General features: G+C 44.8%; 1 protein-coding gene across 1 annotated transcript in view; it reads right to left on the bottom strand.

Moving 5' to 3' along the window:
- Positions 1–1,675: 1,675 nt before the first annotated feature.
- The window catches only part of LOC134459382 (myosin phosphatase Rho-interacting protein-like), a 30,156-nt gene continuing 13,729 nt past the window's right edge, over positions 1,676–18,102 (bottom strand). The window contains exons 9-22 of the mRNA XM_063211728.1: positions 16,103–16,189; positions 15,329–15,385; positions 14,068–14,136; positions 13,713–13,802; positions 13,093–13,205; positions 12,339–12,971; positions 11,762–11,924; positions 9,304–11,532; positions 8,448–8,595; positions 7,986–8,103; positions 7,425–7,584; positions 6,380–6,481; positions 5,226–5,312; positions 1,676–2,714 (exon numbers count right to left, since the gene is read on the bottom strand). Of these exons, the coding sequence (XP_063067798.1) occupies positions 2,544–2,714; positions 5,226–5,312; positions 6,380–6,481; positions 7,425–7,584; positions 7,986–8,103; positions 8,448–8,595; positions 9,304–11,532; positions 11,762–11,924; positions 12,339–12,971; positions 13,093–13,205; positions 13,713–13,802; positions 14,068–14,136; positions 15,329–15,385; positions 16,103–16,189 (4,227 nt within the window). The 3' untranslated portion in view covers positions 1,676–2,543. The remainder of the gene's footprint in view (positions 2,715–5,225; positions 5,313–6,379; positions 6,482–7,424; positions 7,585–7,985; positions 8,104–8,447; positions 8,596–9,303; positions 11,533–11,761; positions 11,925–12,338; positions 12,972–13,092; positions 13,206–13,712; positions 13,803–14,067; positions 14,137–15,328; positions 15,386–16,102; positions 16,190–18,102) is intronic.

Here is an 18,102-nt window from a genome sequence, read left to right as displayed (position 1 = left end):
TACATGAACTTCAAGGTGCACTGTGTAGGATGGTGGCCAGAGTAGGTATTGCAATGCTACTCATTGAAACAGTAGCACCATTGCCAAATTTGATATTTCATGATTTACTATGATAAACTAATATTTAATAGTGCACCAATATTGGAGTTCCCCTGGGTTGCACAATTAAGTTCCCCCAGGTTGTTTACAATGTAGCCTAAAGGGCGGTCATGGATAAGCCTAGGCTTTAGATTTGTAGCCCAAAGGTTGCTGGTTTGACGCCCAATCTGCCAGGTTGGTGAGGGGAGTAATTAACCAGTGCTCTCCCTCATCTTCCTTAATGACTGGTACCCTGAGCATGGTAGCCTACTGTACCGCCTCACTGTGCTGTGGAGTGCTGTGTCACAATGACAATGGAAGTTGGAGTTTTCCAGTTGGGCTTTCACTTTCACGTAGGGCCTATACCTCTGACTGCACCACCAATGTGCCCAATCAATACTCAGACAACTCCACGCTAGTGACTCTTTTCTCAAAATTTAGTGATCACCCTCTTTACCAAGCAATGTGGACTGATTAATTGAACGGTGTGATAATAATTACCTCATCAATAACACAGTGAAGACAGAGGAGGAAACCACCCAGTTACTCCATTAAACTCCAGACTTCACTCACTCAGGTTTCAACCTACAAATACCCAACCCAAAACCTGAGTGTCATGATTGACCAAAATCTGTCATGGACTGACCACAGACTGTGAAAAAATAGAGCAGCGGATTTATTTCCTCCAAAGGTTAAGATCTTTGGGTGATAGTGCCCATATAGCCTACCAGTATATATTCTCTTTTTAGATCTGCAATCCAGAGTGTTATGCTTTACTGCAGAAGGTACAACAGGCTCTCTGTCAAAGGTAAAGCTCTCCTGGGCCCCGTCATGACTCTAACAGTTGGACACTGGGCTGCTACACAGGCACCCCAGGTTCAATTCCAGTCCGGGTCATTTGCCGACTGCTCCCCATCACTCTCCCCATTCATTTTTTGTCAGCGTCTTATACTGTCCTGTCATCAATCAAGTTGAAAAAGACAAAAAAAAACTTTTAAAAAGGAGAGAGCTAAACTCCAACACAAAATCAAACCCTGCTCTAAGATCATCAGGCTGCCCATAGCACACTTGTTCCAGGAAGCTCACACTGGCCACATGCATCTGCATTGACATCACACACATCCTACACCAAGAATATCAATTATTACCCTCAAATAGGCGTTTCAGAGTTCCCTTCTACAACCGCAACAAACTTAAACATATCCACATTGGTCTACATCAATCCAATATTTTGTTGAATCTGCAGTCTTAGAGCAGTAGGCCTAGTAGTATTATTACTCTATGGAGAAAATTGTCCTCACATTATGTATGCCCTGTATGTATGTGATGTATGTAATGCAATATTGTGCAATTCACTGAGCTCCTGAGAGCTGTCCATTTTGTTTTTAAAAAACAGTCTGCATGCCTAGGTGCTTGGTTTTACACACCTGAGGCCAGTCCAAGTCTTTAGGACACCTGATTCTGATAATTTGGTTGGGTTGGCTTGGCGAATACATTTGGTAATATTGTGTATATAGGCTATGTGTAAGGCGGTTTTATTTTCTAAGTAAAGCCATTTTGTTTTCACGAACACACATTAATAAACCAACACTTTTTTTGTTTTAAAAAATATTTTATTACAAAGCTCTATACACCTCCATCAAAGGCTAAGCATAGTAAAGCATATAAAATGGGCATGTGGAACCTATTTACACACTGAATTAACAAAAAAGGTAGAACTTGCAGCAACAAATATTTTAGAACACTGATACTGATTGAAATGATCTATCTCTACACATTCTATACATTTTCAAACTATACAAAGAATAAACATTTTACTAACTGTACATAGTGGTATAATACATTGCATAGGGTTGTCTTGGCAATTCGGACATGAAAAACGTCACCAAATTAGTCTCTCATGGTTTGTTCAGTTTCATTGCCATGCTTCCTACGGTACTGCCAGCAGGTCATCCAAAAATAAGTGTTTTTTGTACAAAAGCCACCCTCTAGTGCAATTCTTGCATTGTATTTTAGTGGGTTAGGAAGACAGACAGACGTTTCGCCCTAAGCTTTAGAAGCCTACTACAATGAAAATACAAGAATTACACTCGCACAGCTTTTCTACAAAAAATTACAAATCTGTTCGATCACACCCAAAGACCTTGTAAAAAACAGTTTGAAGTTGAGTGCACTTTCTAAAAATGGACCATCTAAAATGAATGTACAAAGGAAAAGAAACTTAATAAACTACCAACAAAGAAGACCAGTGTACGGTGATTTATCCCTCTTGGATTACTTTGATTGCACATCACCAGCACCTGGGAAGTGGTTGTGCACAGGGACTCTGCTTTGAGTACTTCATGTACAGTACACATCTATTTCAAGAAAGTGCACCATGTTAAGAGCTAAGCATTTGGGTGTGGAGACTTGGTAGCATCTACCCTCCCTCCAACTTTGTCCACTCTTTGGGGTTCAAAAAGCCTTCAGTGGTTATCTAGCGTGTCCAGGTCCTCCTGGGCTGAGCAGGCCTCCAGGGCTCGGTGGGCCAGCCTCAGGTGCTCCCTCAGCTCCTCAATGTCGCGCTGGGCCCGAGCCCTCATCACGCTCAGCTCTGTGTGCATGTCAGAGCACCTCTCAGTGGCATACCGCTTGTCCTTTAGATGGCCGGTGGGGGCGGTGGACAGAGAGAGAGAGAGAGAGAGAGAGAGAGAGAGAGAGAGAGAGAGAGAGATTAATTTGTCATATGATCAGTATTATGTTTGTTTAATACTACAGTAGGCGAGTACATCTATGCAAAAAAAAGACCTAACCCCAAAAAAATTGATACAAAAGGTTTTTCAACTGATTTTGTTACCTCTAAGTGTCCTTAATAACATACTAAAAATCTAGGAAAATCTGACTTCAGGAAAGGTGTCATTTTCAAGATCAAAGTTTTTAAAAATAAAGGTTACTACATGATAATTACATTGGCATGAACTAACATGTTTTCAGGATCTGTTTGTTTGGAGTGCTGTTTGGGTGGATAAAGACACTACTGCTATGATAATATCCATGTGCTGTTTGTCAGGGCACATAATCAGTGATGAATCATGGTGTCACTAGGTATTTTGGGTCTTTCAGCAGCTGAACTGAATAGACAGGAGCCACTACATGTCTAAGTAGAGGGCAAGGTGAAACGGTTGGTACTGGAGACAGACAATGTCCTGAAAGGACATAGGGCTTTAGCATAGCTTTCGGGTAAGCCAGAGTAGGGCCTGTTGTAGCTTCATAGGCAAGGGTCAGGGCCTTGTATTCAATTAGGGCATGAAAAAGAGGACATGACTGGGAAACTGAGGCTATGTGGTCAGAGAATGATAGATGGTCATCAACAATGACACCTAGATTTCTTGTGGCCTTATTTGAGGCAACAGTAGCAGAATCCATATTGAGCTCGATATCATGGCAACCTAAATCTTTGGCTGGGATCACCAGCAGTGCATTTGGGCGAGGCTCAACTGAAGGTTGCATTCCTTCATACTTGTGGATAGTTCAGAGAGGCAAGCGGAAATGTGTGTGACCGTGGAGTCATCTGGCACAAAGTAACTGTGCTTCATCGGTGTAACAGTAGTATGAGAAGCTGTGAGAACAGATAACATGGCCCAGTGATGTGGTGTACATGGCAAATAGGAGTCCCAGCACCAGCCCTTAGGACACCTCTGTGGAGAGGCTATGATTTGAGGACAGCTGACCTTGCCGTTGATACTTGCTAAGAATGATAACACCAGACTCAAAGAATGTCTGGAAGAAATTGAGACACATAAAACTCAATTATTTATCTAAGAGAGATGTTAAATAATCATGTTTTGAAAAAAAAAATGCTAGCTGGTGTGTCTGCACAAAGATTTTTAGATTTACTACAAAACAAAAAGAGATGTCCATAATCTCTTCTGAAGATATCTTCTGGCTTGCTAGAAACAAAATAAAAGAGTAATTTTGAGCTTGGCTTTTTCAGATTTTGAGGTTTTGCATTTTGAAATGTAATGCATATTTAATTAGATATAGTCCAATTACCATATTAAAACATAACATTTCAGAAAACTTGCAATACATTTTTTTCTCACAAATATGTGAGTAATCACCGGATTAAGTTTCATGGTGATATCGGCAAGCTACATTTTTTGGCCTATTCACCTGGAGTGTCTCTTGACCCTTATAATAAGCCTATGGCAGCCATGTTGAAAAAACTCATTTCCCAAAGTCAGATTTTACTAGATTTTTAGTATGTCATTTAGCAGGTCCAATAGTAATAGAATCCATAAAAAAACCTTTTGTATCAATTTTTTTGGGGTTAAACCCTAAATGTACTCGCCTACAGTGCAGTAGTAAAGTTTGGAAATAAAGTTTTGAATTACTTGTATCGAACTGAGGGTGTGTGTGTGTCTGTGTGTGCACGCGCGCTAGACACAGAGAGAAAGGTGTTAAGTGAGAGAACGGTTATTATTCCCCTAGTCTCTCTGTGTGATCAGCATTCAGGAGGCTGCCTCAGTGTCTCAGCAGACTGTGCCATAGCTCGCCTACTACTTGTGGTTCTGTGGTAACCAGCACAACTCCAGAGCGGACTGAGGATAGCACTAATGATTCAATTGGATCTTAAATACAATTCTTAAAGTTTCATTTGTTTCAGAAACATTTTTTTATTTTTTTTTACCTGACATTCGACGGTGAAACTTCCGTATTCATCAGAGGGTCACATGGATATTAAATAGTTCCAACTAGCGTTTCCAACCAGAAGGAAATGGGACCAGTTCAAACCACTCCACGCCACTTCAGACCAATTTGGTACGGTATGTTATAGTTAGAGACCGGTAAAGTATTCCATTTTCCTAATAAAAAAGATCAGTTGGACCTATTTGTTTTCAACTGGTAAATGGATTTCTACTGTTTTTTTTCTGCCTGGGAAGAGGCTAGGGTGAAGAGGACATTTGAAAGTTAGGGTATGCACACATCCACAAAATCAGTGACCCAGGTGCCAGAGAATTACAATTAGATAGTGGTCTACCCATTGGGTATGAGCTCCAAAAACGAAATCAACAATTACGTATATATGAAAGTACATATTGAAGTATTTTTTTAAGCTTATACCCAGTGTGCAGAGCACTTTTCACAGTAGGGTATAGAGGACTCACTCTCTGGGCCGCCTGCAGTTCCTCCTTGAGGGAGCCAATCTCCTGTGTCAGGAAGTCCACTTCAGCTCGCTTCACATGCAGACCAATCTGTTGGAAGCAAGCAAGCAGGTAAGCAAGTGAGCAAGTGTGAAAGTACCGGTTAAGTAAATTGTATATTATTTAAGCATTTCTCACAGACAGGACAGTCACAGGTGATTTACAATTCTGATTAGGCAATGGTAGGTTTATGAGGAAAAAAAACTAAACATATATAATAAAATGAAATAAAATGGAAGTACAGTAAAGGAACTAGATTACACATAGTGGCCATAATAATAATAAAAAAAAATAATTCCACAATCTAGGGGCAACATTCTCAAATGGACGGTCACCACTGATAGGCATTCAGACAGACAGACAGACAGAGAGACGCCAAACACATTACTTCACTTCCCCTGCCTTACGTTACCCTACCTGTCTGCTCCTCCCAGAAGCCTGACTCACATGTCAGTAAAGCATAATGCTAATGCTAATCTGCTCACAAACCATCTGGTGCAAAAAACAAGTAAACAGGGGTGGGCATGTGACAGCAGATGAGTCATATTGTTTGTAGTAGAGTAATGATTCTCAACGAGGGCTCTAGAGCCCCATATGGGGCGTTAGAAAAACCCTTAGGGGGGGTTAAGAGTAAGACAGCTGAGAGGGAGTCAGACATGGTGGGATGCTTGGAAGACCCATTTAAAGTGAATGGAAGCTCTAACATCTAGAAAGCTGTATAATGGCCCTGCTATGGCCTAATGGTAGGGCACTGGGTTACTACGCCGGCTACCCGGGTATGATTCTGCCCCTAGTCATGTGCCGACCCCCGCCCCCTCTCCCCAGTCATTTCCTGTCCCATTCCTCGCTGTAGGGTCCAAATAAAGTTGACCCCCCCCCCCCCCCCCCAAAAAAAGCTGTATAGTAATCATACAGCCTAATCAATCATTTCATGGCATACTTATATGAAGTCAGGGGGGCATTTTTTTATTTTTTAAAGTTGAGAACCACTGTACTAGAGTGACATCTAGTGGCTCATTTGGTCGCTCATAAAGAGTACAGTAATTACGGCTGAGAATGAGTCAGTGGCAAGGACAGCAGACAATACCAATGATATGATTTATTGGCAGAATACAAACCTGCAACTCGTACAAAATCTTCTCTCTCTGAATGGGATCAGCAGCATCTATGCAGAGGGAAGACGGCAAGATGTCCACACCTGCAAGACCACCACTCAACTCCTGAAAACAACAAAATGTGTAGAACAGTATTAAATGGAAGGCTAGTTTCTGGACATTATTTCATCTCACCTACACCCTACCTGGGCCAGTCTAGCAGAACATGCATGCACACACACACAGAAACAAACATTACAACAGGGCTGGCGCTAGGCATATAGGCAGACAAGGCAGTCCCCTAGGGCACTACATTTGTTGGGGGCACCCGAAAGCCCCACAGAATTAGAACGTCAAGCGAAATAAACCACAAAACTTTACATCGACAATAATTATTCAAGGGCATTCAGTATATATGTGCTGTATGTAGGTACTACATCAGCTGTGCTTGATAAGATGTACAGTACACCACCGTGTTTACAGATACCAATTTGCACAAAGTGCACTAAATTCAGAAAAAGGAAAGGGTGTTTTCGCCCAAGGCAGTGGTTCCTGACCAGGGGTAAGTCTTGGGAGGGGCTAGGAAAAATGTAAGGATAACAAATGAATGGAATATAGCCATGCTGTGTCTGAAAAGGAGATATAGAGCATGACTTAGGGGGTACTTATTGGTCCCAACCTACGTGGACCTTATGACTCTACAATCTCTATCTATCTCTTCTTCCTCTGCCTTCCTGCTGTTTCTGCCTCTCCTCTTTACCTCTCCTTTTAAATCCATCTCTAACAATGATGTTTTTTCCCATTTGTTAAGCACTTTGAGTTACATGCCTTGTATGATACAGTGCTATACAAATACAATAATTATTATTATTACAAATTATTATTATGACAAAAAGGCTTAGAGGGTAGGGTACACAAGACAAAAAGGGCACCAGATTGAATAGAACCAGCCCTGCATTACAAATGGGCACAAACACACAGGTTACAAAAACAAACACACATGCTCTCTCTCTCACTCACACACACACACGCACGCACATAACACACACACACACACAGCGTTGCATACCTGGTGTCGGGCGCTGATGTCCTGGTACTGGCGTTGGCACTGCTGCAGGGCGCGTCTCTCAGCCTCCAGGGCCTGAGCCAGGTGGGCACTCTCTAGACACTTGAGAGAGTACTGCTGAGACAACACCTCCAGCTCCTCACGACTACAGCACAGCTCCTCTCTAAAACACACATGTTGAATCACAGACAGACAGACAGACAGACAGACACACACACATCAAAGCATCCAGACAGATCCAGATCCACACACACACACACACACACACACACACACACGCACGCACGCACGCACGCACACACACACACACACACACACACACACACACACACACACACACACACACACACACACACACACACACACACACACACACACACACACACACACACACACACACACGCACAATAAATACATAAAAAAACGAATAATAACAGTGAGACTGAGTAGTAAGAAAACATACGGCGGCCCTACTACTCTATTGTGAAACTATTAAACCAATAATTCAACATTCATTGTGGTTGCTGTACACTGTAGTTCTACATGTATTTGTGTAGTTCTCACCTGTGTCTCTTGAGGATCTCCTCCACATCTGCATTTCCCATGGTGCTCTGTTCTACCTGCGTATCCTGCAGAACCTTCTCTAGCTCCTTCTGATACGCTCTCTTCATGGCCTCAATTGCTGACAGAGAAACATGCAAAGAATGCAGAAAAAAACAGTGAGTAATGCTTTGTGTAAATACCTCAATACAACTACAATCTCTCCCCCTCTTTTTCTCTCTCTCTCACACTCACACTCACACTCACACTCACACTCACACTCACACTCACACTCACACTCACACTCACACTCACACACACACACACACACACACACACACACACACACACACACACACACTTCATCCTACTGTGGGCACCGCTCTATGCGAGGGAGCCCCACCTGTGAGAGAGCAAACGCAGTACCACTCCACTCCCCACCCCTCCCACCCCTGTGGTGCCCGGGGGGGCTTCTCTCTCTCTCACCTGCCTGGGTGGCAGCTGCCTCCTCAGCCAGCAGCTTCTCCTTGTCCTGCTGGAGCAGAGCCAGCTCTCTCTGGTGCTGCAGTCGTAGCTCTGCCTGGGCCCTCTGGTGAGCCCCCTCCATGGCCAACAAGCCCTGCTCACATGTCGCCTGCGGAAGAGAACAGTAGTTGGCATTCACACATACACACAGATCAGAGCTATTGACAGATCTCATACTACACCATATGTAGGTGCACTTTTGTCAGCCCATCATTTCCAAAGTATTTCACCAATGAAGGGTTGCAACATAGTGTTGAAGGAAAAGGCTCAAAGAAACAAAACATGCATTCCGCACCGCAGTACACAACTTTAATACCACAAACACAGGTGCTATTAACATGCAACAGCAGAAGTACCAAACATTGGTTTAGAAAGTCAAAGTTGAACTGCACACAGCCATTCACTTCACCAGCTGCTTCTAATTAGCAGTTTATAATTACCAGCTGTGCCTAATTATACTTGAGCCAAGGATATACATGTAAGCCAAATATTGAAACCGCCTGGTTGTTTGTACAAGCATAACCAACATTTGTTAGGACTTTTTACTTTCTCAGGCTAGGATTTACTGCTCCTGGTCGTGGGTTTTCCATGGTAGAGTGAGGGTGAAAAAAGAAAGAAAATAGAACAAAGGTACAGGTGAGTGTGGGAGATTTTCAAAATAATGTTAAAAAAGGGTCTGGGCGTACTCCAAACCCCAATCTCTCACACTCTCTCCCATTTGCCACCATGTTATCACAATGAAGGCAAAAAGCAAATAGAAAGGCAAATAAAAATAAAAACAAAAAACAATGATGTGAAAAGAAAAACATGCACTCACCCTCAGACTTTCCAAATCTCTCCTCTGTTGCTCTTGAAGAGCTGAACTTCCATCACACTCATCCCTACTTCCATCAGTCAGCTTCTCCTCTCTCCTGGGATTCCCATAACCCGGCTCTAGTTCTCCATGTATGGAGGCCACGATGGGAGTCACAGCATTGCCCTCTGCATCCTGCACTGGTGAGTCTTGAGCAGCACTTAGGGAGTTCTCATTGTCCTCAGTGTCTGCCACAAGTTCCCCAAGTGTCTCTGTTTGCATCGGTCCAGAGTTGCAGCTTTGAAGAGGGTTCCCCTGCATCTCCTGTTCCACACCGGTTGTCATCTGAGCACATTCCGACGCACATCCTGAAACCAACTGCAACTTTTCACTTCTAATTTGACCTTGTGACCTCTGAGACAACAAGTCCGACAGCCTGGCACGGAGCTCCTCATTGGCCCGCTTCAGCAGCTGACAGTTCTCGCAGGTCTCTTCACCCCCGCACAGACCAGTCTCGGTCTGCACAGCTTCCTCTTGTACAGTCTCAATCTGACTCACCAGGTAGACGCAGAGAAGCTCCGAGCCCATGTCCCGATGGTACAGAGGCCCCGGCTCCGCTTGCCTACTCCACAGTGAACACAGGCCTTCTGCTGTGGCTCTCAGCTCAGTGTCTGCAGAAGACTCGAGCCTGGAGGCCATGCAGTTCAGCAGGTAGGTTTTGGTCAGCACACTTTCCCTCAGGCTCGTCCCAAGGCTGCCATTGCAAAGCCGGCTGTATAGACCCAATATCCTCTCCCTCTCTGTCCGGCGCAACACCTCCTCGTCTGAAAACTCAGGGCTTTCCGTCCTGCTGATGATGTTTGACGTTTCTGGGGGAACTGAGCACTCATTTGTCAGGTGAGAAGAGCAGGAGGCAGGAGTTGCCGTGCAAACGATCTGTGAATCGATCGGCGAGGAGGAAGAGAAATGCCCATGTGCGACAAGAAGCAGTTTCATTTCCTCCAGCTTGGCCCCGGCCTGCTCGGCCGTCAGCCTGCCAAAAACGTCCTCATCAGCATGGTGGCGCGTCCGGTGGGATTTGAGGTGGTCAAATAGAGTTGCCCAGACCTCCTCCTCCAAACGGAGCCGCCGCGTGGTAATGCTCCGACTCACGCCAGCTTCCTGTCCCTCTGATTTGCCTGTGCTGCCGCTGTCCTTTGTATCAGTCTCCCCAGTCAACTGCAGCAGCCTGCCAAGTGTTTCAGACCTTGTTTGGAGCGCGTCCACCAAACTGTGAACACTGGCCTCCTTCTCTGGACGGAGTCCATTGCCGCTAGCCTGCTCCACAGTTTCACACTCATCGGTTCTCTTCGCATCTAGGACCATCTGTGACTGGGTGACCTCATCTCCGAGGCAACAGAGTGGCATCTCTGGGTCAAGGGTTTCCCGGTCCTGGGACTCCAGGATGCACAACTCTCCTCCACCACAGTCAAGACAGTCTTCTTCCTGCTGGATGTCTGAGACCTGCTGATGATGCTGCTTTCTGTGCGAGTGATCTGCTTTTGAGCACTCTTGACAGCGCTTATCCTCCAGTGCCTCCTCCTTCATCTGCAGCTGTCTTAAGGTGTCCATCAGCCTGTCAGTCTGATTAGCCAGCTGGGCTTGCATTTCCTGTAGCTCCGCACATTTCTCCCTCAGCGTATTTTCCAGGCCCTCCACCACCCTGGCCCTGCTCAGCTCTTCCAGGTCAGAAGAACAACTAGGTCGGCCATCTTGCCTCTCGCAGAGCTCCAGCCGGAGTCGTTCTATCTCTCGGTCGGCTTCGGTGAGCTGGTGCACCATCTCCTGGTTGCGCTGGTTGAGCGCTTCATTTTGACGGGTCAGTGACAACACTTCCTGAGCAAGCCCCTTTTCTGCCTCCGATCGAAGGCGGCTTTCTGCCTCGTCGTTCTCCCCAGGAGCCTGCTTCGCCTGTGTCACAGAGGAAGAGCAAAGCTCCTCAAAGCTTGTGAAGCTGAGATGTTCGAGCAGTTCTGGACAGCCAGACTCAAGGCTGTTTCTTCCTGGTCTGTCATCAGTGCCACTGTCGCACTGTTTAGCAGATGGAGCAAGGCCAAGCTGCTCCTGCATGCGTTGTCTTCGTATCTCCTCCAACCTGAGCAGCTCCTTGGTCTCTCTGTACTTGTCTGTTAGACTTGAGACGTGGCTACTGAAAAGCAGCGAGTCCATCTTCACAGGGATTGCTCCACTCTTCGGGACATTATGGCTTTCTAGCTGTAGTAGAGGAGAAGCCCGTTAGATATCTAGATGTAGGATCACACACTTAATCTATTCAATAGACCACATGCACTTTCCAAACCTCAGTACTAAAAGTACATACCATTTACATATATTTAACTACAATTAAAGCAGCAATGTTCAGCAATGATCGTTGCATTTAGCATTCTCAGAGTCAACTCATAATTTTCGTATTTAAAGCCTACTTGCATTGACGCAAACTCACCTGAAAGTTCCAAGAAGAACTCATTGGTTCCTCCAGTGCAGTGCTCAGCCCTGAAGATTCCGTCAATTCAATAGTCAGCTCCTCTACCTGGGAGAGACACACAAAACTCACAGTAACACACTGACCTCCCCTTAACACTATGCATCTTGTCTGAGAACCGTTCCTGAGAGTTCAGTCACGGACAAATCTGCTCCGCAAAGTGATACAGTGCTGTGCTCTCTCCAGATACAATGCCCGCATTGTTCATGGGGAAAATTAACATTGTTCAAGTCAGACTCAAGGTCGTAGGAGAAGGGTTGAGAGAGAGAGAAAGTGTGTGTGAGAGAGAGAGAGAGAGAGAGAGAGAGAGAGAGAGAGAGAGAGAGAGAGAGAGAGAGAGAGAGAGAGAGAGAGAGAGCGAGAGAGCGAGAGAGAGAGAGAGAAGAGAAACCAAGAAAGGAGATACCGGTAACTTAAGTAGGAAAAACAGAAATAAAAATGAATGGAGACAGAAGGAGGTGGGCACATGGTGTGATGTGGGAAATAGGGGTAGGCAAAAGATCAGACAGAAGACAAAAGCAGTAGTAGATAATAGTACAGTAGTAGTAGATCATAATCACGACAAGGCAGACTCACTCTTCTCTTGTAGTTATGCAACAGCCTCTCCAGCTGGCCCATGTCCTTGGCGGGGGTTTCTGGGTAGAGCGGCACCCTCCTCTCCTGCCGTATGGCTGCCTTCTCCACCTGCTGCCAGCGCTCCTCGATCTCCTGCACCCTCTGCTCCCGCTGCTGCTCCTCCAGGAGCCCCAGAAGGGGGATACCCACACCTACATCTACATCTACGCCTCTCCGGGTCTTCAGCACCTCCACCACAGGAGGAGAACCAGGCTTCAGAACCAGGCCCATGACGCTCTCGTATCGCTTCCTGCGCTCCTCACGTCTCCTGCGCCTCCTCTCCACCGACCACACCTCCACAGGCACCTCCCTCTGGTCCGGCTCGTCGACGGCGGCGGCCAGCGTGTGTCTGGGCGGTGCGGCGGGGCCTCCACTTCTGCCGCCACCGTACGTTTTGGCCGCCGGGCCTCCCTCACGTCTCCTGTGGTGACTGTAGCGTCGTTTGGCTGCCTGCCGCATCTTGGCCGACACCTCAGGGGAGAGTGAGTCACGAGTCAGGTCCGGCTCGCACAGGGTGACCGACGAGGAGCCGAAAGGGCCAAGGTCATCGGAGAGGCTGTTCAAAACACAAGACAGACAGGGAGTTGACAAATGAAATCACAAGACCAAAAGGACCATCTTACAATTGCCTCTGCATATGTTATGGCTGCTGGCCTCCCTCCATATTGCTGGATTACCTCATGATGGCATCAGGTGTGGTGGAGGGCCGCACATTTTTGGCCAGGGCTTGGATCCAGTTCCGGCGGATGCCTGCAGTCATTGCTGCCAAGGTGTGCACCATCGTCTGGGTCTAAACAACGAAGACAGAGACAGAGAGAGACAGAGAGAGACAGAGAGAGAGAGAGAGAGAGAGAGAGAGAGAGAGAGAGAGAGAAAATGCATGATGGGGACAGATTTAGCAAATGTAGGTTATATTTCTCCAAGCTACTGCTTCGACTGAGCCAATTACACAGTCGACATTCTGCATTCTGACATTTTGCATTCATGCCCTGATGAAGGCCAATTTGGCCGCAACGCGCAGACCCATGTGTTTTTAAACAGAATTGCCATGTTAAATTAAAGGCTTTTTATATTTTTCTCAAATCTCAGAGTGCCTCTGCTTTTTCCTTCCAATTTTGCATTCTTATTTAAACTCAAACAAAGAAATAAAAAAATATGATATACAAAGAGGAAATGCTTTTATTCTACTATTCTTCTGCAAAGGGTCTCAATATAGTGAGAGAAGAAGCACTGTGTGTCAATGGACAGCGGATAACACAAGTGACAAGTGCTGTGTGGCATTGAATGGACAACTCACGTGAATCTGGAAGCCGTAGTTCCTTTGGACTTGGTGGTCAGTGACCTGATGGCACGTGGTAAGCTCTATCTCCCCCATCAGCTCAGACGCCTGGGGCAGGTTAGGAGAAGAAAAGACGTCTTCATGAAAAGAGTCGAGGAAAGTAGGCCATGACAGAAACACATGCTTTGCAACAGTCAAGTGCTCTGGAAGAATAACGGGTCATTGGTCATCACAATCATCACCACTGTGGTTAGCAGCAGTAGTAGTAGTGTTAAAATTAAATACAACAATCAAAACTGATGCCGGTCTTTTCCCCCAATGAATGAATGAATGAATGAATGAATTTCTGCATGTATGCAATAACTGATCATACCTCCTCTGCCACGGCATCCTTGTAGTAGCGCAGGTTGTGAGTGGACAGGACAAACCAGTTCTTTTTCCACTATGGAAACAAAAATGTAGTGCGTAACCCACACAGAAGAATAGTTTTCACCAAATCTAATGGATCTGTTGAAACACCATGACGTTATCCTTGAGTAAGCTCTGAGCAAAAAAAAAAAAAAATCTCACCAAAATGGCTTATTTTCTCTTCATTAACAATGCCGCAGGCTAAATAATCACAGACACGCACAGCGCACTGTGTGTTAATTGCTTTCCTTGGGTTGTGCACAGGAAATCTGGCTTGACGTATCGCAACCCGCCACATGGGTCTTCATGTGACTAAGACCACAAGCCGCCCCTGCTGAAGATTACCCGCAAACCTCATCTGCAGAACCACCCATGAGACATCAGAAATAAATAAGCGCCCACTCCCCCCCCTCCCACTGTTTCAAGAGATCAAAGAATTTGTAATGACTGAACAAATTAAAGTTAGGCAACGTAATCCAACAAGCATTGACTTCATACAGCATGACTTGATCCAGATGCTGATTACAACACAGTCCATTTGGACAGGAAGGAAAATGCTCAAAAACCCAAGAGTAAACCAACTTAACTTAAATCTTTTCCCTTTATTTGTTTTCTTGATTAGTAGGTATTCCTCACTCTAAGTGATGCTGTGGTATGCCTGCCCGTCACTGACTGCATAGCCATAGCCATGTGATCAGGTCCACTGACAGGGGGGACAAAGGGGTATGTTGTTCCTGAACCAGGGAGATAGGGGGCCCAGCATTGGGTCCCCATTACATTGTATGTATTGGGTAGGGGGGCCTTTCAGATGACTTTGTCCTGGGCCCAGCAAAAGCTGTCAGTGGCCCTGCATATGATTACAATGTTAGTGCCTGTGTGCTGCATAGGCTGACGCAAGAGAGAGGATGCATGCCTTTGAAATGAAAGAAACATTTACGCTTCGAGTTCAAACTTGCAGTGTGAGAGGCGCATGTACGTAGCGAGCGTAATCGGTCATGGATGGAGAAACATGCCATTCTCATGCCAAAACATCATCCTTCTTCACACTCCCATCGGCCCAAAGTAACAACTACAACGAAAGACTACTGAGTAGAACAATCCCACATGCTTGTATTAATGCACAGTCATAGGCATGCTGCAGATGAAGAGAGGAAAAAAAAGAAAATAAAAGAAAAGACAAGGAAAGAAAAGAAAAGAAAAGAAAAGAAAAAGAAAAGGGCCACTACCTCATTCTGTTTGTCCAAAACCATCAGCCAACCTTTCTTGAAGTTCAGCAGATCAGGCTGCACATACACAGGGGAGAAGAGAGTGCATGATTATGCAGAACTGAAACAAAAAAACCTACTGTACATAACCAAAAATCTGAAAAAACCCACAACACGCATGGGTTAGCTCACCACACATTGGAGGTGAGGTTACCCAATTTCAATGATAAACAATGATTAACAGGGTGATATGAATGTGTGTATAAGCTGAATACTGTTTTTTTACGTGATCCTGTGGCAGGATGACCTTAAAGGAACAGTTTGGTCACTTTCAACATGCAGTTGTAATGCTCACACTACCCTGGACTTGTCAGTGCCTGAGATTTTTTCTTCTTCAGCCGTTTCCGAGATCCTGGTCATTGTAATGGGGGCAGCTCTTTGTTTACATTTCAAAAAACATTTTTATTTATTCCCAAAAACATTCAAAAGGTTATAAAACATCAGCAGACAACTAGCAAACAGCAGTACCTTTTGGGAAAATATTTGGAGTTGGCCTATGTTTCATTTTTAAAAAATGTAAACAAACGCTGCCCCCATTAGAATTGCTCATATCTCGGAAAGGGCTGAGCCGAAAAATGTGGCATCACCAGGTACTGACAAGTCAAGGGTAGCGTGAGCAATACAACTGCATGTTGAAATTGACCAAACTGTCCCTTTAACGTCCCCTCATCATAAAGGCTAAAGGCCCCCAAAACAAATATTTTTTAAAAATAAAATAAAAAAACATCCCCTCACCGTCATGAAAGACTCCGAGATGCGGTGGTCAGGTGACTGTGCTCTTTTCTCAGCTAACAAGGGTACGTGGAGTGCATCAGAACTTTTCTGTCCACAAAAAGAAAAAGAAAACACACATTTCAAATTAGCAGTTAGCACACACATTCAGCTGAATTTTAGGCTTCAAGGTGGGAGTGCGTCATAGTGCCTGAAAAGGCCCTGCACTTGAATGGGGGTATAAAAAGTGTAGAAAGATACAATTTATTTTTGTTGGAGGGCCCAAAGTTATTAATGTTTTTTCTTTTTCAAAAATGATTTAGCAGCAGGCAACATTGTTTGAAGGTGATAATTTACAGCATCTGTTGAACATTCCTCAAAGTAAGCCTTTTCACAAAATTTTTTTGTCCTGTCTTGTCCAGATGTGTCTGGCTTGTTTCTGGGGCTGCAGAGAGATGATGTCTATCAACCTTAACCTTAAGCTAGTGAAGACTCTTTATAGAATAAGAAAAAAACACATCTTCTCTGACCTGGCTTTGCCTCTGTACATATTTTCCCCACACATTAGATTGCTGATTATGTCCTTGTTTGTAAGTCAGTTTAGATATAAGATATATTGTAATGTAATGTAATGTAATGAAGTACTGCAATGTGATGATGTCTCTGGGCTTGTGGAGAGATGAGACACAAAATCACCATGCTACTTCCATGGGTGTCTAGTGTCCCTGTTTATTTCAAGCAGAGAGAGGGTTATTTTTTGTCCAACTAGTCCTACTTTTGTCTCGATGAGAAAGTCCCTTCTCCCACCCAGGGCTCCATGTATTAATAAAGCAGCCGAAGGCAGAAGCAGTGGCGGGCCGGCCGCAGCAAGCTAGCTGCAGGTCCCAACTCGGCACTCTCCTGACGTCATGGAGCAGCAAGCTGAGAGAGGAGAGGAGTTAGCGGGCTATAACCTTTGCCTCCTATAACAAGAGCAGGTCATTTCCGAGGCTGGAGTGGGAGCCTCTGAGCCCTGGAACAGTGGTGCATTTCTCAAAACCACAGTTGCTAACTTCATTAGCTACTTCATTGTTTTCAATGCAATTTCCCATTGGCAACTACCCAAGTTGCTCATTGGCTAACAACTACACTTTCGAGAAATGCACCCCAGGGGAGCAGGGGAGCAGGGGAGCATGATTGCAGGGGAGCAGTGCAAGAGGGCTGAGTGAGGAGCTGCAGGCCTGGGCTGCATGGGAAAGAGGAAATGGGATTCTCAGTGGAATCTGGCCCAGCAGGACAGGGCAGCGGGAGAGGGCACCCCAGCACTTCAACCTCTGACCCCACCACCCTCCTCAAGAGACGGTAACCAATTAAATGGAACACAACATTAAAAGTAAATAAACACAAAATAGTTATAAAAGGAAACCTAAAAGATGAAAAAAAAGATAGTTGTAGTCTGTAGAGAACTTAAGACCAACCAAAAACACCACAGAGTAAAAAAAAAACATCTGTCCCAGCATACCATCTTTCTCTAAGCTCACAGACAAAAATGGAGAAATTAATATAATAATTTGAGCAAAAGGAAAGTTGAAATACAGTCATTCTATCAAGGAATTTGTTACTTAAGCTGGTGGACTTTCAAAGAGGGGCTGTATAACTACTCCACACACATTCATTTCAGACCGTAGCACTAAAAGTTTATTTGCGGTTTTCCATCTGGAATGACTGGAGGGCAATTGATGAAGGGCTTGTTGACACAAATATTTCTATAATTTCATCACGTTATTTTAAGCCCACATCTAATTTCAGCGCTGTATTAGGACAATGTGTTAACAGTGAAGGGCGTGTTGTTAAGCTCACGCTCTTGGCAGTAAAACAGTGGAGTAAACATGATTATGATGAAGAGAAAAGAACAGTGTCCAATTAAACAAGGAGGTCAGAAAGACTACACTGTCAACGATCTCATAGTTTTGGAACTTGAGGTGTTGACAAAATAGATCATGATTTACATTGAGTGGCCTTAGGAATACAATAGCGCAAGCAAT

This window comes from Engraulis encrasicolus, chromosome 2, assembly GCF_034702125.1.
Source record: "Engraulis encrasicolus isolate BLACKSEA-1 chromosome 2, IST_EnEncr_1.0, whole genome shotgun sequence".
In the NCBI taxonomy this organism is placed as follows: domain Eukaryota; kingdom Metazoa; phylum Chordata; class Actinopteri; order Clupeiformes; family Engraulidae; genus Engraulis; species Engraulis encrasicolus.
The sequence above is the reverse complement of the archived record's forward strand: the minus strand, read 5'-3'. Positions and strand labels throughout refer to the sequence as shown.